This window comes from Malaya genurostris, chromosome 1 (genome assembly GCF_030247185.1).
Source record: "Malaya genurostris strain Urasoe2022 chromosome 1, Malgen_1.1, whole genome shotgun sequence".
In the NCBI taxonomy this organism is placed as follows: Eukaryota; Metazoa; Arthropoda; class Insecta; order Diptera; family Culicidae; genus Malaya; species Malaya genurostris.
In genome coordinates, this window is record NC_080570.1 from 39,222,085 (window position 1) to 39,245,983 (window position 23,899).

The 23,899-nt window shown below is 38.0% G+C and overlaps 1 protein-coding gene across 2 annotated transcripts in view; it reads right to left on the reverse strand.

Moving 5' to 3' along the window:
- The window catches only part of LOC131437731 (uncharacterized), a 277,133-nt gene that overhangs the window by 95,731 nt on the left and 157,503 nt on the right, over positions 1–23,899 (reverse strand). For both annotated transcript variants that reach the window (XM_058607265.1, XM_058607272.1), the window contains exon 3: positions 14,385–14,506. In XM_058607265.1, the coding sequence (XP_058463248.1) occupies positions 14,385–14,506 (122 nt within the window). The remainder of the gene's footprint in view (positions 1–14,384; positions 14,507–23,899) is intronic.

Here is a 23,899-nt window from a genome sequence, read left to right on the forward strand (position 1 = left end):
ATTCATCAGAGCTCTCGTTTCCGACACGAAGCAAATCACGTGAAGGTGGTTGGTTGATAGTGGCGGACATTTGTTGGTACAAACAACAACAACAACAAAAAAACATAATCCTTCTGGTGAATTGCCAAGCAAGGCATTACTCACACAGGAGGTAAACAGGAAGAATAATCTTTTGCACGTCAGTGAATCTACCTTCGTCTAGACGAGGTGTGGTTCTGGTAATAAATTATGATGTATGCGAATCAAGGTAGGTGCCATTCGCTATCAGGATCCCTTCGGCGGATTATGCGACCGCGGGGCATGGTTGTCAATTACGGGCCACGAGGATTGAGCAACTATTCCTGTCGACTGTTGGCTTGACTTTCGCCTTCCACTGGAATGAACTTCAGCAATTCAATTACCGATGCAATCTATATTATTATGGGATCCTGATTTAGAGCTTTTTCATACGGGAAATTTTCAGAGCAAATGTTTTCTTCATTTTTTTCTGATTCTTCTAAAAATTTGCGTAAGCTTATTACTTTTCAACGACTCACCATAAACTGAATTCGTGTTTTGGAACGGTTGAGTTTTGAACATCATTTTTCACATGAATTTATCGGCTAAGCTCTGTGGCATTACACTTCTTGAGTGTAACCGAGTTATTGAGAACAAGTACATAAACGATTTACAGTATTATTGCTACTTTCCGTACAAAATCGGACACAAATAACCCAATTGTTAATGTTATAACTGTTGAAAAATTCCAAAATCCTACCACAGCAAACCTCACAGCTGACCAAGGACAACGATTGCCATGGGCACTCTTTACTGTACGCACAGATAGTCAAATGACTGCTAAATCAGAACATGTATGTTTAAGTTAAAATGTGTTATCACTTGCCGATTCTGAAATATGAACGAAAGACTCCTACTTTTAGAATATCCCTTGTATTTATGGAAATTAGTTAAAAAAAACCGATAGGCAGCAAAAGAGACAAAAAATCTTAACCCATTGGCTGACGGCAAAACCGAAAAGCGAGTGTGTGTTTAAATTGATTTCACGTTCCGTCTTCGACTCAGCAGCGCAAGTAGCAGTTTCTGTTGAACTGCTAGTGAGATCTGGCAGTTCAGCATAAACCGCTAGGTAGACGTAAAGTTAATGCTATTTGGAAAACACTTTTTGCTATTACACCGAAGTGTAATGTATAAGCTGACGTCTCGGACGAAACAGATAGCCGTGCAGATCGGAAGAAATGCGGCTTTCTCAGTCAAATGGAAATAGTCAAACGATTTGTTTTTAAAATTGCCCGACATTTCGACCGTTTTTGATGGCCTTTTCCAAGGAAAATTTGGTCTAATTGTTATAGTCAGTCTCATTGATTTCCAACGGTGGGATGTCAACAAGACGGACAATAACGATTAGACCAAATTTCCCTTAATAAAGGCCATCAAAAACGGCCGAAACGTCGTTTACCTATTTCCATTTGTCTGAGAAAGCGCATTTCTTCCGATAAAACTCCAAATCAGTCGATATATACAAACTTGTAGCCGTACAGATTTTGGTATTTTGAAGAGAAAAAAAGATTACTTTTTACCCCAGAATCGAGTTTTGACACTTTTTTCCAATCTTTTTCGAACTGTTGAATGGTTTCGGTTGCCGAGACATGTTTCCTAAGATGTGCCTTCGTTAATGCCCAAAATTCCTCAATTGGTCGAAGTTTTGGGCAATTTGGTGGATTCATGTCTTTTGGGACGAAAGTGACATTTTTGGTAGTATACCATTCTACCGTTGATTTCGAGTAGTGGCAAGAAGCAAGATCTTGCCAGAACACAACAGAATCCTTGTGGCTTCGAATCGTGAGTAGAAGTCGTTTTTGTAAACATTCCTTAATGTATATTTCGCTGTTCATTGAAGCAGTGGTGATGAAGGATTTCGAAATCTTACCGCAGCTACAAATTGCTTGCCAGACTATAGCTTTCTTACCAATTTTTTCGACTTCAATCGATGTCTCGGACTGGTTTAACACTTGACCTTCTCGTTCCGTATAATATTGTGGTCCCGGCAAGGATTTGTAATCGAGTTTCACGTAGGTTTCGTCGTCCATGATCATGCAGTTCAAATTTCCAACAAGAATCGTATCGTACAGCTTTCGAACCCTCGGCCTGATCGATACTTCTTGTTTCGGACTACGTTTTGGTTGTTTCTGCTTCTTATAGGTTCGAAGATTCAAACGTTCTTTAGCACGAAGAACATTTGACTTCGCAGTGCCCACTTTTTTGGCCACATCCCGAACTGAAACCTCCTTCTTTTGCTCGAACGCCTTTAGTATACGTTTATACAACTGAGGGTTAGCAGCACTTTGTTTTCGACCCGTTTTCGGTTTATCCTCAAAGGTGTTATCCTCGCCGAACTTCCTGATTGCATTTCGCACGGTTTTTTCACTTACTCCTTCCATTTTTGCTATCTTTCTCAGTGACAGTCCGCGTTCTGTGCACCATTTGTACACAATTTTTCGACGTTGTTCTGCTGAAAGTTCACGCATTTCGAAACAAACTAATGGAAACGAATAAACAACTGCACAAATGATTAGAGAAGAGTGCAAACAACAGGACGCAGCCAAAAAATTGACAGATTCTGAACCATTGCAAAATCGCAGCGGTTTTTGGTTTCGTCCATACTTTTTGGGACATTCTTTATGCTAGATGCACGTACCTATTTAGTTTATTGGTGCGTGTTTGTTTTCTGTGTACCGTATTTCCATAGAAACAGGTCAATAACTGAGTGCTGTGGTGGCCAAGTTAAGCAAAGCTTGCTTGGTTTTTTCTAGTCAATTAGGTTTCTCTCTTCATGTGTTTTCATATTCAGGATAGTAAAACAATTTCCCCGACTAAGAGCTAGTTACGGGTTCGATTCTCGTTTCAGCGGTAACTTTTTCGCGGTTTTCATTGCATAGTTGCATTCACATGTCATTTTTACGAACTGTTTTCCCCGTTAGATACTGATCAGAAATTAAAAAAAAAATGCGATTTAGATTAGGTAAGGGAAAGTGGGGAACTTTCAACCACACCTTGGTAAACTACAGGCAGAATGCTACGTTTTGGGATTTGCCGAATTTTAAAATTCGAAGTTATTCCAAAGTTAAATGGATTTATTCAATTTTGTCATTTTCAAAAATTGTGGAGAGCTTCGAATCATATAAATCGATGTTTTTTCGAAGCCGATTTATTATGTTTTGCAACAATTTTGCTTGTTTCGTCCGAGACGTCAGTGTGTAATAGCGAAGTGTTTTGCAAATAGCATTAACTTTACGTCTGCTCAGCGGATTATGGTGATCCGTGGGATTGCGTCAGTAGTTCAACATAATCTACTGATGCATTGATGAGTCCAAGAAGAAACGTAAACATGCACATTCTGAATGTTGAATACAGGAAAAAGATTTTTTTTAATCCAAAATGATAAAATCAATCCTCAAATTTCCATTAATCCAAATAAAATTTAGCTATTCAGCATGAATCTGATTCATAGAAGTTAAGGGAACGCAGAAATCTGCTTATCTTGAGCACTCAGCAGGCGCAGTGTGTGAATGGTGCGTTTGAATTGGCGTAGCGAAATCCTGCGCTCCTGCTACTACTGTGTATGATATTCAAGCTAAATAGCTGTTTAACAATTGTATTTTTTCTATTGCTATTATTACACGGAATAAAAAGTTTCTCACAGAAACGACGTGAATAGTTTCGAACCGTATATGTTTTTGTTGAGACCAAGCCTCTAGATGGCCCAATATCAAATTTCATGACAATCAATCCGTGCCTAACGGTTTGCACCCTTTCAGAGAAACCCAATTTCGGTTAGATGAAGGAAACATTCGAGCAGCATCTCTCTGTTCACTATCCATTCCGATTGAAGTCCAGCCAGTTAGTCTAACCATGCAAGTGCTCACGCGCAACATATTTTCACACTTGGCAACAATTAGATTGAGAGTGCAGGCTAACTGATAGGTGGTAATGGGCTGCAAACATAGAAGAAAACAAATCGAAAACAAGCGGAAACTAAATTGCGGCCGTCTATCGATTCGATTACCGCGAATCTCATGTAAGTGTGGGTACTTGGCAGTGTGTGACCAGGCGACTCGACGTTCGGCTCGAAATGTTTCCGTCGTAAGTGAGCGTAAGTGTGTTTGAATAACAGCTGATCGTGTCAGACGAGTTCTAGTTTTTATCGAGCTATGGAAAAAGACGAGTTTAACGTCCACGAAATAGTGATAATCGATGCCGAAGCTCGCGCATGATTTTTCAGCGATGATTATTTGATATTTTCGCAACACTGCAACTTACAGAAGAAATAATTCTCTATTTGATATAATTTTCTTTTGCATTCGATTTTGATTTTAAAGCGAGAAAAACAGTCAGGAACCCAAATATCCTACGTTCTAGAGTACGGATTTAGAATGATACTAAAAATCGATTACGAAGTTAAATTTCGTCTCAAGAAGTAGCACATGGGTTTTGTTTTCTCGAATAAAACACTACAAGGATCAGCCCCATGGGGTTGTTCGAGCCAATGATGTGGAACAAGGCAACCAAAATTTCTAATTATCTACAAGCAAACAGTTTAATCAATCGTCACACTTTTGAATACGCAATAGCCCGAGAGTCTGCTTAGATTGATCTTATTTTTTATTTAAAAGGTATTTTCATTCAGGCCTATTTGCGTACAAGCTTTACGTGGCCGAATTAGCCGATTTTTTAAATAACAAATTTTTTGAAGTGGATCTCGTTGTCACTCTTTTTCTAGGAGGAGAAGAGCTTCCATTTCCCTCCTGCGAGGGTTGAGGGGCACTTTGTTCGTGGCTCGTCTCGTCATCCATTGCCTCATCGGTTGTATTGTTGTTGGTGTCCGTCTTCGTTTCGTTTTCTTTGTTGTTCGTAGTCTTGAGCTCGTTGCTAGTTGCTTTAGATGCGCCTTATTGTACATTGGTTGCAGTTGCTGGTTGGCTTGATGGTGAAAAAGGAGTACTGCGCTCACTAGTTTCCATTTTTGAACAATTGACCTTGTCTTTGGTTGAAGATGTCCTTTTCGCAGTTTCGGGCAAGGTTGTTCACAAAACTGACATGTAACCAGCTGATTTTCATAGGTATCAGCGTTTTACACGGATGTGTCCCACCTTGACCACAAATGATGTAAGATGGAAAGAACTTCACCGTACTGCGATATATTGTCCCGAACGAACTTATCGCTGGCCTGCGGGGGAAGGCCATGAACGCGTACTTCTGTGGCATTGTCCACCATGTGCACAGGGATTTTGTATTTAATGTTGTCACACTCAACACTGTGCACCTCGTTATTAACCGAAGCAAATGCAATTGCATCGCTTTCACGTTTGAACATAATGTACACACAGTTAGACGCCTTGTTGAATTGAATCTCAGTTACATTATTAGCGTCTAGATGCATTCGTTCTTTAAGTAAGATTTCAATTTCATTTGCTGCTGGTCTAACTTTGCAACGCTTGAAATCTATACAAATTGAATTTGGTCTTGTAGGCCAAGATTCCGGCTTTGTTAAATCGTATTTGACCATTCCGTACACTCTATTGTTCACTGTACTGTGTTTGTTTCTGTTGTTTCGACCGTAAATGATTTGCGACCGTAAATGATTTTCGACTGTGTCGTGTGAGATGCGAGCACGAACTGGAGATTGATCTTGATTAGGAACCAACAACGAACATTGTTTGTTTTATAGCCGACGAAATTACACCAATATCCCAAATGTATGCAATTATGTCTTTGTACAAACTTTCGATACGATTTTGATATTTAAGCTTCTCTTCGCCTAGCTTGTGTTCAAGTTTTGTATGCTAGCAGTTATTTTTATAGCGTTCAGTTTCTCTACCATTCTGCGATTTCGGTTGAAGCGATAAACTTTTTCTCATTATCAATCGAGTTCTTCTTATATAAATTAGAATTAATCTTAAGCACTCAAAATTTACCTTGGAGTAGTTGTCAATTTTTCAGGCGAAACGATTTAACATGGGATTTCATCCGAGTTTGCATGACACAATATCATAGCATACCAATGAAAGCTTCAAATCGTTTTATGACAAAAAGTGCTTGCTGTCTAGTAACAACCTACATATAGCATGCTGCGCGTAGGACTGAAAAGTTAGCTGTAATTTTGCCTCTATTTATGGATTCGGGTGCTTCCAACAGCTTCGCTTTTGCATCGATTGACCAATCAGAGCGATACTTTCCCTTTGATATATCGCTTACTCCTTCAAATCCGTCGTCTATGGCAGGGAAATCCGATATGCCAGAGATTTTTAGCAGACAAAATAGGACACTGCTCGCTAATAATCAAAATTTCAATCATTTGTTATTGAAAATACGTGGCTTGATACATTCAAATCGAATCTTAGAAATATTTCCAATCAAATAATGAAATAATATTGATAATTGATACAAAATATACTGAGCTGTAAGTGTTTAAAACCTGACCACATTTCTACGTGTATTTTTCCTTGAGTTTCTGATTTGCATCCCTATACAGAAAATAAAGATGCGTTCCACATAAAAAAAAGAGTTTCCATCAGGTAACATAGCTTGAAATCATTGAATCTTACTGAAAAAATTGAGATCATTGACGCATAACAAAAACTTATATGGCCCTAAGTGATTGCCTTGCGGTACTCGACTGACAATTCGTGGCCGGTTTTATATGACTGCAGCTAAGTAGTTCCGAAATACGGTGAGATGAGATAAGATTTCAGCCGAGTTCGGTGATCTTGATTTGCTCGAGTAAAGATTTGTCCGATTCCGAGAGTAAAAATTTCTACGACTCCACCAATGGAGCTAATGCATCGAACCGTGCTGCCGAGAGATGATTCGAAAGAAATTAGACACTGTCGATGAGTATTTTCGCTCGAAAATAATTGCGCGTCTCGACACCGAACCATTTAACGCAGTCTCGCATGCGTAAACGTGTAAAGTATTATAAATGTATCGTCATCGTGGTAATTAGCAGTGTTTACAAGCCAACCGAAGCGGGCAAAGAGGCGGCGGTGCAGGTTGACGAGACGGCGCGTCACGCCGCTGGTCGTGCCATTGGCGGTGCGTTGCCAAATGATGATGATCTGCACTCGCACTTATCGCGTTCAGATCAACAATGGCAGCAATCAAAACAAATGTGCAGCATATGAATAATTAGCTGAAGACTCCGACTGCGACTCCGACTCCGACTCCGGCTGGCGGACTGGATGGATAGATGGTGGAGTGTTGTTGTTAACTCATCAATCAACGCACTTATTTGCATTTGTTAAATAAATTGGCGATTTTGTTTCAGCTAATCACCGCAACAGAAAGTTGCTTTGTTTGGTAAATATTCATTAATTTGTGTGCGTGTGTTTAATGTCTACTTTCGAATCTATGGTAAGCTACTAGTGCAAATTGGCTATGATTAGGAGTACACCGTTACTAGTTTTGTGCAGTGTAGCAGAGGTTTTGTCTAATTGATTTTTGTTTATCAGTGATTTATAATTTTTTTTTATTCAGGACGGAACCAAGTTCCTAATGCTGTTTTACACTTGTAAATTGGATTACTGCCAGCATACAAGTAATCGGCAATACATTAGGAAATTTTCAAAACAAACAGAAAACCCACACGAAACGCTTATAAAACATCTCCTCAGTGCGGAAAAACTAATTCTCATCGGGATCGATTGAACGGGGCGAGTCGTTTTGCCGTCGCACTTTCGCTCACTTACTTCCACTCTGAGCACTCTTGGCTGCACAAGACGGAAGCATGTTGTTTTCGAATGCCGAACTGCCTGGTCACACAACGGCCAAGTACCCACACTTACATGAGATTTGCGCTAATCGAAACGATAGATGGCCGCGATTTAGTTTCCGCTTGCGCTTCGAATGTTTTCAATCGATGGCTGGGCTTCAAAAGCAAGGGCAGCGGTTTTTTCTTCTTCTGTGTTTTGCAGCCCATTACCACCCAGTTCAGTTAGCCTGCACTCTCAGTCTAATTGTTGCCAAGTGTGAAAATATGTTGCGCGTGAGCACTTGCACGGTTAGACTAACTGGCTGGGCTTCAATCGGAGTGGATGGTGTTTAAAGAGATGATGCTGTTCGAATTTTTCCTTCATCTAACCGAAATTGGGTTTCTCTGAAAAGGGTGCAAACCGTTCGGGCCGACTGAATTTATGCCAAGTGGCCTTGTGCAAATGTTTCACCTTGTCGAATGCAGCGCGTTTGCCGGAGATAAGCGCGTATGCTTCGGGTAGTCTAATTTTTCAATTATTTTTTTTTTGAATCGAGGTGAAGTATTCAGGTTTTAACGCCTGATTTGCTTACCTTTGCGAAGGAATCAGATTTAAGTTGTTCATTCATTCATCAAACGTTGCCATTTAAAAGATATTAAGGTAACGCCATCATAGCAAGATTGGCTGGCAGAGAGTTTTTTCAACTTAAATTTTCTAATTTCTTGACGTTTCTTGTCAAAGCACCCGTTCAAGAACTGTTCAAGTTTCCTTCAAGAGCAACATCATCAGTCCAGCGCTTCTTTAACATTTCAATATCTTTCTTTTATAGTACGATTTTATTTTTACCTAAAAATCAGCGTTCGTTTCAGTAATGACTTCCTCGTTGAGGTAGAATCGCCTTTCTCGGAGAATTTTCTTTGAGATCTGCAAACAGGTGGTAGTCACTGGGGGCCATGTACGGTGAACATGGTGGGCGAGGCAGCAATTCAATGCACAACTCATGCAATTTCGCCATGATAGCGAGCGGCTTGTGACTCGGTGTATTGCTTCGAAGAAAAATCTTGCTGAAGAAAAACACTTTTGATCGGAGGTTCCTGTTATACACGTTTCGACTCAGCTCCACGAGATCGGAAAATCTCTGTTTGTATTAATGTGTGTACACCTTTCAAAGATTTTTCTTATCGCTTAGTTTTTTTTTATTGGAAATGGCTGAACCGATTTCAACCGGCTCGTTTCAAGGCTACTGTTGGTTCCACATATTCAATCCGCAAATAGTTCTATGTTGTAAAATTAACAGGAACACGTTTTTATGTTACACTGGTTAAAACATGGAGTTAAAATATAAAAAATTATAACAAAGTCTGCATGATAAACCAGTAACAGTATATGAAGTTCTGTTATTGTAATATCAAATCAAGAACAAAATATTGAGAACGAATTTTTCAATTACAATCGAACATTATGAAATTGGAATAACTTATCAAATAAATATGTAATAACTTGTTTTGTTTCTTCCATGGAATATAAATAAAAATACAAAGACAACAAGACAAGATATGATGGTTAAATTTGTTATTATTATGACCTTCGTTTGTTATTTACATCTACCCGGGTATGTTAACTTTTTGAAGATTTTTTGTCGTGAATACGACTTACTTTACTATGGGGCGCCTTTTCAAAATTTACCCTCTGAGAGAGTGATAAGCTTTTGGTCGTAAATATCTCTTGTTGTATCTAACGAATCAACATAATTTTGGCTACATGCCATCGGAAATATGATCACAATTTTATGATAAAATATTCAGTTGTGTGACATAATCTCAAATAATTCAAAATTAAACTTTTCTGAAAAGTTTTGTATAAACGAGTATCAAAAAGGATAATTCATAAGGCGCGTTGGCCTTTCTCGTATTTTGAAAGCTCATTGCTCAGTGATCTGTGAAAGGATTTATATAATCTAACTACCAATAGAATCGAAATTTTTCAACTTAAGCGTGTATATCAACAGCATTGAAGTATTTCAATAGTACACTAATGAAAAACCTGTCTCATTTGACCCATGTCAACAACAGCCAATCAGAACGCGTTCTGTGGAAGAGAACAAAATATTTGCTGCTGTACATAAAATCGTTCGAGAAAAATGTTCCGTAGTGAGTTCCACAATTTGGTCCTTCTGAAAGGCAGGAATGAATCCCGTACAGTATCCTGATAGTTTTTTTCAATGAAATGCAAATCCGAAATGAAATAATCGACATTAAATTCCTGTATGCGGCTATTTTTATTGCCGTTAGGACCGCCCATTAGTGAAAAAGCTACAAACTAAATCACGTAAAAAGAAACCTCTTAACATAAATTGGATCAGTTTGGATTCTATCGCCACTGCGAGCAGATGTATTATGTGTCGTTTGCAATGCTAGTTTTGCTTCCGACAAGAGCGTTTTCTACACAGCCGCCAGTTATTTGCATTGGTGAAAAAACAACGGAAATAGGACAACAGTGGAGAGCATCACACAAAATCAGTCGTTCTAATGGCTCTAAAAGTTTTCTAAAGAACTATTAGGATTTCTTGCTCGCAAATCGAAGGTAAAAATCTTCAGTTTAGTGCAAATCTAGAACAGTTTGATTAGATTTGTGCACTTTTCGCTGTGTGAAATTCACAGTAATCGAGATCAAGTGAAGCCTGTTTTTTGCGAAAAATGTGAAAAAGGGGAATGCTTGCATAATTCATACAATTGATCAACTAATTGATATTCGGAAGTGTTAAGGAACATGTCAGTTGTTTTCGTATTCACGACATCCAGTTATGTCTCTGATATTACCCACCCGCCTTTTTATCGCCCAATTTTGTCGTAGACGGCTGAACCGATCTATTGAATTGTGAATCAAGTTCGATGATATGAAATGGTTAGCACTTTCGGTTTCGGCAATATAATGCGTATAAGTGACGTAAGCGACAAAACGTGTTGTTTTTTCCGCTCACTTTTCTCAGAGAAGACCGAGCCGATTTTAGCAAGGCTAGGCTCGATTGAAAGCTGCTATTGAATCGTGCATCAAGTTTGAAGAAATGGCTAGCACTTTCGGTTCCGGAGATATAATGGTATAAGCGGCGTAAGCGACAATACGCCGCTCAATTATTTTCGGGAATGGCTGAGCCGTTTCCAACAAGCTTAGGCTCGATTGAAAGATACTATTGGACCATTAATCAAGTTCAAATATCAAATTACTGGCACTTCTGCTTCCAGAAATATAATGGTATAAATGACGTAAGCGATAAAACGCGTTGTTTTCACCGCCTAATTTTCTCAGAGATGGTTGGGTCGATTTGAACACGCCTATCTCGATTACATAAATATAACCATATTTTAAGACACTATTTAAACACTAATTTAGATAGCTATTGATTTATTATGGTAACGCAATTGCAATCAAAATAAATAGTTTTGTAACAGGCGACTAGGAGTTTTGAATACTAAGTAAGTTTGTATGTTTGTAACGCCATAACTTCGGAACTACTGAACGGATTGTCACCAAACTTGGCACAGGTACTTCTTGCATTTCAGAGATGGTTCAAAAAATATTTTTATAGTTGAGGGAGCGTGAAAAAAAATCATATAACTTAGCAAGAATCGATACGTTTTGAAGACCATAAAAACATTTTGCATACCTTAGACATGACTATACGAGGGTGGATGGAGCAAGTGCCTTTAAAAAAGGGGGTGTAATGTTTAAGACGACATAACTCCGGAACTACTGAACGGATTGGCACCAAACTTGGCACAGATACTTCTTACTCTTCTGAGATGGTCATAAGGGTATTTTAAAGGGGGGAGGGAGCGTAGTAAGTGTTCTTAACAGAGGGGGTCATGCAAAAATTTGCCTAATTTGACCAGAATCGATACTTTTTGAAGATCATAGATACTTTTTGCGCAACTAAGATTTGAATATAAGGGGAATTGATGTAGCAAGGGCCTATAAAAAGGAGGATGTAATGTTTGCAACGGTATAACTCCGGAACTATTCAAAGGATTGCTATCAAACTTGGTACAGGTACTTCTTGCTCTTCAGAGATGGTCATAAGTGTTGTTCACAAGGGAAAGGAATCATGATATTTTCATATAATTTGACGAAAATCGATACTTTATTAAGACCATAGAAACATTACAGAAACATACCTTAGATATGGTTATATGGGGAGTGCATGAAGCAAGTGCCTTAAAAAGGGGGGTTTAATGTTTGTAACTGCATAACTCCGGAACTACTCAACGGATTACTATTAAACATGGCACAGGTATTACTTGCTCTTCAGAGATGATCTTTAGGACATATCCAGGCGAGAGAGTGTCTAGCAAGGGTTCTTCATATGGGGGGGTAACAATGTGGGAATTTATCTAATTTAAGGAGAATCGGTACTTTTTGAAGACCATACATATATTTTGAAAAATTCAAATATGGTCTAAAGGGTATTAATGGGAAATTCTAAAACCCTTCCTAATCCACCTAGTGGTGTGATAATGCTTTTCTCTTCGTTCATAACAGTCTCATGAAAATATATTTCTTACTTTTATTATATAATTTCAGATACTAATTTTGACACCAATTGATTCAGATTGATTCGAGTAGTTCACAAAAGCATGCTTCAGTGTTTATGACACAAAGTCAGCATTATTTTTCCAAACTAGTGCTTGACCTTTGCGTTGCCTATTTGTATGAGAAGAGTGATGCTAGTCTAAAAATACCCTTCTCAGTCCACCTAGTGGAATTTTCAAATATCTTGAAAAATCACCATAGGGGGGAGTACATGAAATTTTCGAAATCGAAAAAAAATGTTGATGCCAAAAGGCTTAGAATTGCATGAAATGTCGAGATTTAGTGTCATCTCGAAAAAAAATTTTTTGAAAAAATCGACTTTTTAGGATATCAATATCAAAATTTTTCTAAGTCCCAGAAAGTTGATTTTTTTAAAAAACTAGCACTTTACGAAATAAGAGGTGATCCCAAAATATTGGCACCGTTATAGATATATAAGAGCGGCAAAAATCAACGTGTTTTGTCGGTTACGTCACATATACCATCATATATCTGGAACCAAAAGTCATAACCATTTGATCTTCGAACTTAATCAATGGCCCGACAGTAGCTTTCAAACGAGCCCAAATTTGTTAAAATCGGTTCAGCCATCTTTGAGTAAATTGAGCGCGTAAAAATACAACGCTTTTGTCGGTTACGTCACATATACAATCATATCTCCGAAACCAAAAGTCACAGCCATTTGATCTTCGAACTTGATCAATGGCTCGATAGTAGCTTTCAAACGAGCCCAAGTTTGTTAAAATTGGTTCAGCCATCTCTGAGAAAATTGAGCGCGTAAAAATACAACGCTTTTGTCGGTTACGTAACTTATACAATCATATCTCTGGAAAGAAGCTGGAAGTCAAATTGTTTGTATATATCAGCAATGTTCCATAGCAACTCAGTAAATTAACACCAAAATAGGCACAGGTACATTTTACAATTCAGAGGTGATCATAAGAGTTATAACAATAACAGATACTACTTTTATATCAAAGATTATAAGGTTATTTTAAGGGAGAGGAATTGTAGCAAGTGTCCCAAACATGGGACTCAGAGGCATCTTAATCAAGAGCAACGCAATCATTCCAGCGCCGCTCTAACATTTCAATACCACTTTTGTAGAACGATTTATCTTTTGCCGCAAAATAGGCCTCAGTTTTAGTGATAACCTCTTCATTCGTGCTAAATTTCTTACCGGTGAGCATTTTTTCAGGTCTGCGAACAGCCAGCTGTCGCTGAGAGCCAAATCTGGCGAATACGGTGAATGTGGGAGCAATTCTAAGTTCAATAATTGTAGTTTAGTCAAGGTTTTGATTGACTGTGACACGGTGCGTTGTCTTGATAAAACAATTTTTTTTCTTTGAAATGTGCGGTCGTTTCTTTGAAATTTCAGCCTTCAAATGCTCCCATAACGCTATATAATATTCTCCGTTAATGGTATTTGCTTCCTCAAGATAGTCGACTTCGGACGCTTCGGGCGAGGTTCACCAATTGCTGTTCACTCAGATGATAATCGTTTTGATTCCGCTTTGAAGTGATGAATCCATGTTTCATCCATTGCCACATATCGACGCAAAAATCCCGGTTTGTAATGTTTGAACATGGCCAAACACTGCTCAGAATCATCAACACGTTCTCGTTTTTGGTCAACAGTGAGCAAACGCGGCACCCACTTTGAACAGAGCTTTCTCATAGTCAAATGCTCATGCAATATAAAGCCAAGACGTTCATTTTATATCATTACGATGTCAGCTAACTCACGCAACTTCACTTTTCGATTATTCAAAATGATTTTGTGGAATTTTTTTGTGTGTTTTCTGGTGTTACCGCCTCTTTTGGACGTAAGTTGAGTTGGACTTAATTTTTGGGTTTTTGGTAAGACGTTTCGTAACGTTTCCGGAGATTTACGTATCTCAAACGATTAGGTCTTTAGTAACTTTATGTGTAACCTATTGATAGTATGAAATTTTCTCAAACCAGTATCCTGCTTAACCGAATAAAACTGATAGGTAATGTGAGTTTGGTAAACTGCACCTTGCAAATAGAATTTCCGATTATTCGACTCACCTTAGAATGTTTGGATGCGACAGTTTGTTCAGCAGCTGTACCTCTCGCAGCATATTCGGTCGGTTCGCTCGAAGTTGATTCATCTTCAGCACCATCACATCACCAGTCGTACGATGTGTTACCTGAAAAAAAACAGTAAAATAAACTCATTAGAATTTTCAGCAAATAAGAGTAATGGATTGTCAGATTTATAAGTGCAGTGGATTGCTAAAAGAATCAGTATTCGATTCCAGTTTACTGTCACAAGTAGGCAACATTTAAACAGGGACACTTTCGATTATTACAAGAGACACACGAATGTGCTCCAACCTAAACTTGGAACAAGACAACGACGACGACGAGAAAACTCGCACTCAACCAAATCAGATCAGATTTTCGCGATAATCAACTCTGCATCGGCAAGAAGTGAAATTCAAAACCCCGGGAAATTGTGAACGGTAAACGTCGTCGCCGACGGTTTCATTCCGGCAAAGCGGGGCAGTTCTCCGCTGGGACAGCGACCCGTTCAAAGCTGGTGCATGCAGAAGAAAATAAAAAAAAAACATATTATAATTGCTGCCTAATTTCGCCATTTTTATACACACTCTGCCAACTGAGATTTCCATCTTGCTGCACACCTGCATTAACATGTGTAGCCGTGGACAGTGTTCACGGCGCAGGATTAGACAGACAGATGTGCAAAAAGCTTTACACAATGCAATTAGCAGCCACACACATTTTTCGGTGTCGAAGAAAGTTGAAACGCAACGGAAAACAGCTTTGGCTTCGGGTGAAAAAAAATAGTAAAATAGAAAATAAAAAAAATTAAATTAGTCTCACATACACGCGCGTGCTCATCATACGCGAGGTAGCACAGAGTCGCCCCAAATGGAGGCCTATTCAGATTTGATTAGGAGAAAAGCAGCTGCCTGGGCCGGCAGATGGCGTCGACATCTTATTAATTAGATCTCGGTGTAATTGCGTGCCGGTGCAGCCGAATACCAGGAAAGCCATTTTTCGATCTCACGTGAACACGAACGACCACAGAGACACGGTAAATGAACAACGCTTATTGCGCTCTATTATTTGATTTGAATTCACAATGTCCAGGTAGCAGCGGGATTTTTTTTCGCAATTGTACACCTCGAATAATAAACGAGCTGTCAAGTGGTCAAGTTATTGAATAGTGCTCGTCGGGAGCCCAATATCTTCTCCTGGTGGGAGCTCGAGGTTTCGTAATCTCAGTCAAGAAGATTTATGTCATAGTTAACAATCCACACAGATGGATGATCAAACAGTTGGTATTATAAATGTCTTTATTACCTGTTGTTTTCAATATACTTCAATTTACAACTGAACCATCTTTGTTTAAATTACCATTTTAGAATATTGGATCTAGAAGAAAGTTGCCAGAGCTCAGCAAAAGATGGCGCCACCAGTCAACTCTCGGCAAAAATATGAGATGTTGTACAACAACATCGCTTTATTATATATTTGAGACCGCTGTCGTACAATTTTTATGAAAGAAATCATAACAATTTTTTACCTGAAAAGAACCGATTGCAGAAAACGCTAGTTCTATTCGTTACACTGAGCAAAAGTTTGTCCAAGGGCTACCCGATCAGATGCACATAACAAAATCATAACACAAGTATATCAACAGTTGATATGTATAACAATTTGGGGATGGGTATAGCGTGATGGGTAAGTCGATGCCTATCACGCAGCCCACCTGGGTTCGATCCCCAACCCCGTACATAGGATCAGAAAGCTTTTCTGGCCCGAAGAGGTGAATGACCTTAAGGTTAAAACCTCTATAATTGAAACAAAAAAAATGTATAACAGTTTGTGTTATTTTGAGATATTTAACAAATGAAAAAAGTTGAAAGTTAGAACTTATGATAACAATATAATAACAAAATCAGTTGTGATGTTTCATTTTCATTCGCAAGACTCCTGATAAAGTTCATTAATTGAAAAATGAGTTCTTCCGTTGCTTCATATCGAAATATAATGATCAGAATTGCAAAGAACAAAAATAAGAAACCAAATCACTAAACATATTATTCATTTAATAAAAAAAATTCAACAATTGAGGATTGAAACGATGCTAAAAGTTGGCTGTGATATAGTTTTTCTGTGTTAAATTTGCTATCTAATTTATTACAACTATTGTTCTAAATGTCTGTTTTCGGACTTGTGTAGTTTTATCAAATTCAATAACAATTGTGATACAAACGTTTCAAAATCTGTTACGGTTCTGTTCCCGCTTGAGTCTTTTTTGTTATGATTTTTGTTGTTATAATTCTGTTATTACCATCTGATCGGGTATTCTTCGCTACTGAAAATGTACTACATGGAATGGAAAGTTCCGGGCCTCTCCGAGAAAAGACGTGTATAGTTTCTAACCGTGTATACTTTTGTTCAGAACAAGCCTCTCGATGGGCCAATACCAAATTTTATGACAATCTATTCACTAACAGCTAATCGTGTCAGACGAGTTCTAGTTTTCATCAGTCTACGAAAAAGACGAGTTTCGTTTCCCGACTACACAGCAACGGTGAAACTAAATGATTTGCGATACGGATTGGTTCACCATCCCCGGAATTCTCCAGACCTGGCCCCTAGTGACTATTATCTATTTCCAAAGCTGCAGAAACGGAAGCCTGAAGGCCTTGACAAATCTGCGCATCAAAATGTTGAAGGACCGATGGATCAATTGTATCGCTCCAGATGAAGATTATACTGAAGAATAAAAAACTGTTTTAATCCACCTAGTGGTGTAATGATGCCTTTCTCATATTACTCATAACGTCAAAAATATTACTGTTGAATTCGCAAAAACAACTGCTCATTGAATAGAAATAGGAAAGTTTGTTCGGACTTGATCTAACAAACTCTTAAAATCCTGTTTACCGTGTAGTTCCGGAACCGGAAATAGTATTCACAACAAATTTAGGAATTCCGTATGGAACCGTAAGACTTTTCCTTTGAACCTATAAGTTTGTGAAAATCGATTTGGCCATCTTGAAGGAAAGTGAGTGAGACCCTTTTGCAGTTTTTAATCACCATTTCCAATTCTTCCGAAACCGGATTCAGATGTCCGGTATAGCCGAAGTTGGTTTGTTTGCCAGCAACATCATTGACATCATTGCACCATCGGCACGGTATTACTGCACTAACGGATGTGAAAATTTCATACATTTTCAAATAAATTTGAATTCATTGACATTCGTTTATTCTTTCGGGCGTACTGATCATAAAATAGCTATAATTTTTAACAACCGCAGCACCGTCTTTTACCAATATTACACACTAGTAGCAGACATCCGTCACCGCTTTGTTTTCTTCATAGCGTGTACGAAATCGAGCAAAGCACGCATCGTTTGTTTCGTGTTTTCTTCTTTTTTCGGTGTGGTACGCATTGTCGTTCTGTATGGCGGTTTGAAAACTTTGACACTCATCGCCATGTAACTGCGGAACCGGAAGTCGGATCCGGATGAAATTTCACAGTAGCTTTAAAGATAATATAAGCTTTAATTCAAATCAAGATGTTTGAAAATCGGTTCAAGCATCGCAGAGCAATCGAAGTGAGTTCTATTTTTAATGTGGAACACATTTTTGTGTTGTGGTGCAAACTAAAAACTCAAGAAAAATACACGTAGAAATGTGGTCAGGTTTTGAACAATTACAGCTCAGTCAATTTTGTATCAATTATTAATATTATGTCACCATTTTGTTTATTTTGGGGAGCAGGGAAAAGCCCGATGGAGATGAAATATAGCAATCTCTCTCTCCAGCAGGCATAAAACCTCCTCATCTTTTGTATCAACAGATTACAATGATCCAACAGATACATTTACGTTTAAAACTAACAATTAAAACTAACAGTTAAAGCTAAACCACTAACTATATAACAAGTTGATGACACAATATTACAGCATTACAGAGCAGCTTCCTTGAAAGGCGGGATAGAAGAGAAAAGTGGATATAAAGATGGAAGAAGAAGGTTAGTTGAGGGAGCAATGAGTGAGCGTGGACGAACGACGGGGTTAGAACCGGCATGTAGATCTAATTAGTGAACAAAAAGATGGTGGAAGACGGAGAAAATGAGAGGGAGGACGAAAAGGTTAGTTTCGGCGAATCTGATTAGATTCCAATGAAGATGGTGAACAATTATTTACTGGATAGTTAAGGAATCATTGAATAAGCGTTTCATCGCATTACGCGAGAGATGAAAATCAAAGACCTGCGAGCAACTGTTAAATAAACGACACATACTGAGAAACGGTTCATTATAACCATTTGATTGGAAATATTTCTACATATTGATTTGAATGTACATAGTCATGTATTTTTAATTTTATACCATTGAAATGTTGATTAATAGCTAGCAGTGTCCTATTTTGGCTGCAAAAAATCTCCGGCATACCGGATTTCCCTGCCATAGTCGACAGTTTTGAAGGAGTAAGCGATATATCAAAGGGAAAGCATCGCTCTGATTGGTCAATCGATGCAAATGCGAAACTGTTGGAAGCACGCGAAGCTATAAATATAAGCAAAATTACAGCTAACGTTTCAGTCCTACGCGTAGCATGCTAGAGGCAGATTGTTGCTAGACAGCAAGAAAAAAAGTACCATAAAACGATTTGAAGCTTTAATTGGTATGCTCTGATCTTGTGTCATGCAAGATCGGATGAAACTCCATGTTATATCGTTTCGCCTGAGAAATTGACACCTACCCCAGGGTAAATTTTGAGTGCATAAGACCAATTTCTAATTTATATAAGATGAACTCGATTGATAATGAGAAATATTTTATCGCTTCAACCGAAATCGCAAGATGCTAGTAATGGTAGAGAAACGCTATAAAAATAACTGCTTGCATACAAAACTTGAACACAAGCTTGGTGAAGAGAAGCTTTAATATCGATATCCGTATCGCAAGCATGTACAAACATTTAATTGAATACATTTGGGCTATTGATGGAATTTCGTTGGCTATGAAACAAATACAAATCACGATAAATAGAGTCTATACTCTGGGTTCGCGTGTTCGGTGTTGATTCCGATTGCGGATTCAAAAGTGTGACGATTAATTGAAAATGTCAATCATTGGAAATTTTGATTGCCTTGTTCCACATCAACGGCTCGAACAACCCCATGGGGGTGATCCTTGTAGTTTTTTAAGTTTTTCTTCCCCACTTTCGGTGCTTCCGGAACAGGAAGAGGGGACCAGTAGCGCAGAATTATTCTTTCATGCCCACAAACTAACAAGCTCTGCAAACTAGAAGAATTTTTCAGATAGTTTAATGGGATTTGTACCTGTTTTTGACCATCGTTCGTGAAAAAATAATGATGAAATTGGTAATTTTCCACTTATCACGCTTTAGTTCCGGAACCGGAGGTCGGATTTGGATAAAATGTTCTAGAAATTTTCAGGAAACTATAAGACCATTCATTTGAATCTTAGTTTGTGAAAATCGATTGAGCTGTTTCAGAGAAAATTGAATGCACACTTTTTCTCTAATTTTCACATATTACTCTGTAACTCCGGAACCGGAAGTCAGATCCAAATTAAACTCAATAGCAAGCTATGGGACCATAAGACCTTTTATTTGAATCTTAGGTTGTGAAAATCGGTTTAGCCATCTCTGAAAAAAGTGAACGCATATTTTTTTTTTCCATTTTTTTGGTGCATATCATCCTATATCTCCGAAATCGAAACTCGGATCGGGATGAAATTTATAAGCAGGCTATGGGACCATGAGATCTTTCATTTGAATCTTAGTTTGTAAAAATCGGTTCAGCGATCTCCGAGAAAAGTGAGTGCATATTTTTGTTACACACACACTCACACACAGACATTTGCTCAGTTCGTCGAGCTGAGTCGAATGGTATATGATAATCGATCCTCCGGGCCTCGGTTAAAGTCGGTTTTCACAGTGATTGCATAGCCTTTCTATATGAGAAAGGCAAAAAGTTTTCACGGTACAAAATCGATTTTTTCTTCGTTAGGCCCGGGACTTCTCATTCCATGTAGTAAAGGTGTAGAATATGAGGATAGGGTTAGGGAATAGGGTTCATACCTTAACGGTTAAAATTGACTAGATCATAGTATCGATTCCACTCCATCGAATGACTTGCTTAAAGTAGGCATTGAAGGAAAAACGACGAATCATCAGTCGCTATACATCCGTCGTTATTTATCACGACAACGCTCGGCCACATGTTGCGGCTTTGGTGAGAAACTTGTTTGAATGAAAGTGAATAGTAAATTCAACCTCTCCCGCTATATAGTTCAATTCCAGTGCCATCCGACTATCTCTAGTTTCAATTGAAGTTCTTATTGGGTAGATTTTTTTTATTCGCATAATGAAAATTGCTTGAATTTTCTTGGACTTTGAAAACGAGATATCCGGAATTCAGAAATAACCATAATGAAGTTGTAAGTGGTAGTTTTCGGAGGGCAATACACTGAAGTCTTTTTTGTGCTGAGAAAAAAGTACCGCATAAATACGCATTGCTTTTGAAATCTACATGAAAAAGCCGCACAGCTTAGAAAATCGGCATAAAATCAAACTTCATAATTCATCATGTCATCAGAATTCAATTGAAAATCAACACGAAAAAATACAGTTGTAGAAAATAGCAAAAAATGGAACGAACCTAATAAAGATAACCGATCAAAATTGAATTATTTTTAATTTGGCGCATTTTTAATTGCGCAATAAAAACTTTGGATACTCCTTATTTTAAAGATATACTCAAGTCTCTTTTCATGCGGGTTCTCATACGGTTTTTATGCAACTTTTTAAAGAGTTAAGCGGTTTATCATGCGAATTTTCTAGGTTATGTGGTTTTCTTATTTTGTCATAGAAATGTACAAAACGTTGACATCTAGTATTATATCGAATAAAAATTAAGTCGACTTTCTAAGTCATTTTTTTTTCAAGATAACACCAAATCTCGATGTTAAAAAAAATCATTCAATATTTTTCCTAAAAGATAACACCAGATCTCTGTTACACGATTTTCTATATGACATGAGTGTCTATTGTTAGATTTTTCCATTTTCTATTCAGCTATAAAAATGGCATCGAAACAAAATGGACCGCGAATCGGAATTTTGCTCGCATATAGCAAAAATCCGACTTACTCGCCGGTCAAAATGGCTAGTAAACTACGATTAATAGCATAATAAAAGTATTTTGTAGAACGTTTGTCGGCAGCTTGGAAAACTGGATCGGGAGAAATGAAAAGCCGGAGGTCACAAAAAACGAAGAAAAGAGAACCCAGTAGTTTCAAGCGCAATCCTATCGTCCGGACTAGGAGTATCATCACAACGGTATATCGAGCTAAAGGCCGAACTTGACTGTTCATTCACAGGAAAATAGTTGAAAATGATGAAGTTTGATTGTGGGATACAGGATGAAGGCTGGATCATTTACATAATAATATAAATAATATTAATAATAATAAAAATGATAAAATAAAAAAAAATAATGAAACCTACACCAAAACAAACGTTAAAACTGGAAGAGAAAAAGTAACCATTGGAAGAAAAAAGTGAAAAAAATTCTTCAAACAAAGAAATATTTTATGTGGCGAACCATCTGTGTCTGTGGCTTGAAGAGCGATATTTACATAAAGACTGTTCCAGAAAGTATGGACGCAACCAAAAACCGCTGCCATTTCGGAATGGTTCAGAATCTGTCAATTTTTATGGCTGCGTCCTATTGTGTACACTCTTCTCTAACCACTTGTGCAGTTGTTTATTCGTTTTCATTAGTTTGTTTCGAAATGCGTGGACTTTCAGCAGAACAACGTCGAAAAATTGTGTACAAATGGTGCACAGAACGCGGACTGTGTAAGAACTGGGAAAGATAGTAAAAATGGAAGGAGTAAGTGAAAAAGCCGTGCGAAATGCAATCAGGAAGTTCGGTGAGGATAACACCTTTGAGGATAAAGCAAAAGAAAAAGGTTTCAGTTCGGGATGTGGGCACTTCGAAGTCAAATGTTCTTCGTGCTAAAGAACGTTTGAATCTTCGAACCTATAAGAAGCAGAAACAACCAAAACGTAGTCCGAAACAAGAAGCATCGATCAGGCCGAGGGTTCGAAAGCTGTACAATACGATTCTTGCTGGAAATTTGAACTGTATAATTATGGACGACGAAACTTATGTGAATCCTTGCCGGGACCACAATATTATACGATGCGAGAAGGGCAAAGTTAAACCAGTCCGAGACATCGAATGAAGTCGAAAAATTTGGTAAGAAAGCTATGGTTTGGCAAGTAATTTGTAGCTGCGGTAAGATTTCGAAACCCTTCATCACCACTGCTTCAATGAACATCGAAAAATACTTCATGGAATGTTTACAAAAACGACTTCTACGCATGATTCGAAGCCACAAGGATCCTGTTGTTTTCTGGCCAGATCTTGCTTCTTGCCATTACTCGAAATCAACGGTAGAATGGTATACTACCAAAAATGTCACTTTCGACCCAAAAGACATGAATCCACAAAATTGCCCACAACTTCGACTAATTGAGGAATTTTGGGCATTAACGAAGGCACATCTTAGGAAACGTGTCTCAAAACTTGTCGCCAAGGAGTCTGTACGGAATTTAATGAGGAACGTTCGCAAGAAGGTGCGTCAGCTAGTCTACAATGGCTAAGTAGCAAATGTTGAGAATAATATTCTGTTGTTGTAGTCTAATATTATCAGTATATCGAATAAAATTTGAATATCTAACTCTTGTTAATTATTTACAGCGAAATCAAAGTGCGTCCATACTTTCTGGGACAGTCTTTAGCGACCGGTACCATCAACCAAAAAACTACATATTCCGCTATTTTTTCATGAATTTTGCATCTTACCATTACAGAAAAAAGGTCTTTGACAAGTGATAAGCCGCGAGCAGCATCCAGGTGGTACCAATGGACACAAGCCTTCCCAATATGCCAAAACTCCACCTAATAAAAATATATTGAGCCATCAAGTCAAGCAGAATCTCTAGAAGATGCAAAAAGACAATTTTCAGTGAGATGCAGTTCCAGACAGAAAAATGACCAAGAAGACTGGGCAAAACTTATAAAACAAGTCAAGCAATAGACAATTCGCATTCACTAAAATAGAACCTTGAATAAATAAACTCTTTATTATTTTGTATAAATATAAATGTTTGATCGATTTTTGAAAGCAACACATACTAGGTAAAGTAATGAAAATTGTTAAATTACTTCGATACTTATTATTATTTTTATCGGAATTGTAATTTTATAGTAAGAACAATCACAGAACTGCTAAGTTTACAATCTATCATAATTGATAGCTAACATATGAATCTTGTTCGAAAAGTGAAGGCCGGTCGCTTATGGTTCAATCGTTAAGTCGCAACGCGCTACATCAGGTGTTGATTTGAATCATTTGCCTACACGCACAGAAAACAATGTCCACGTTAATTGTTGCTCCAGCCGGCTGAGAAGTTTACGGTGTAATAAAGTTTTTGTTGTGTATAAATGCCTCTGCTG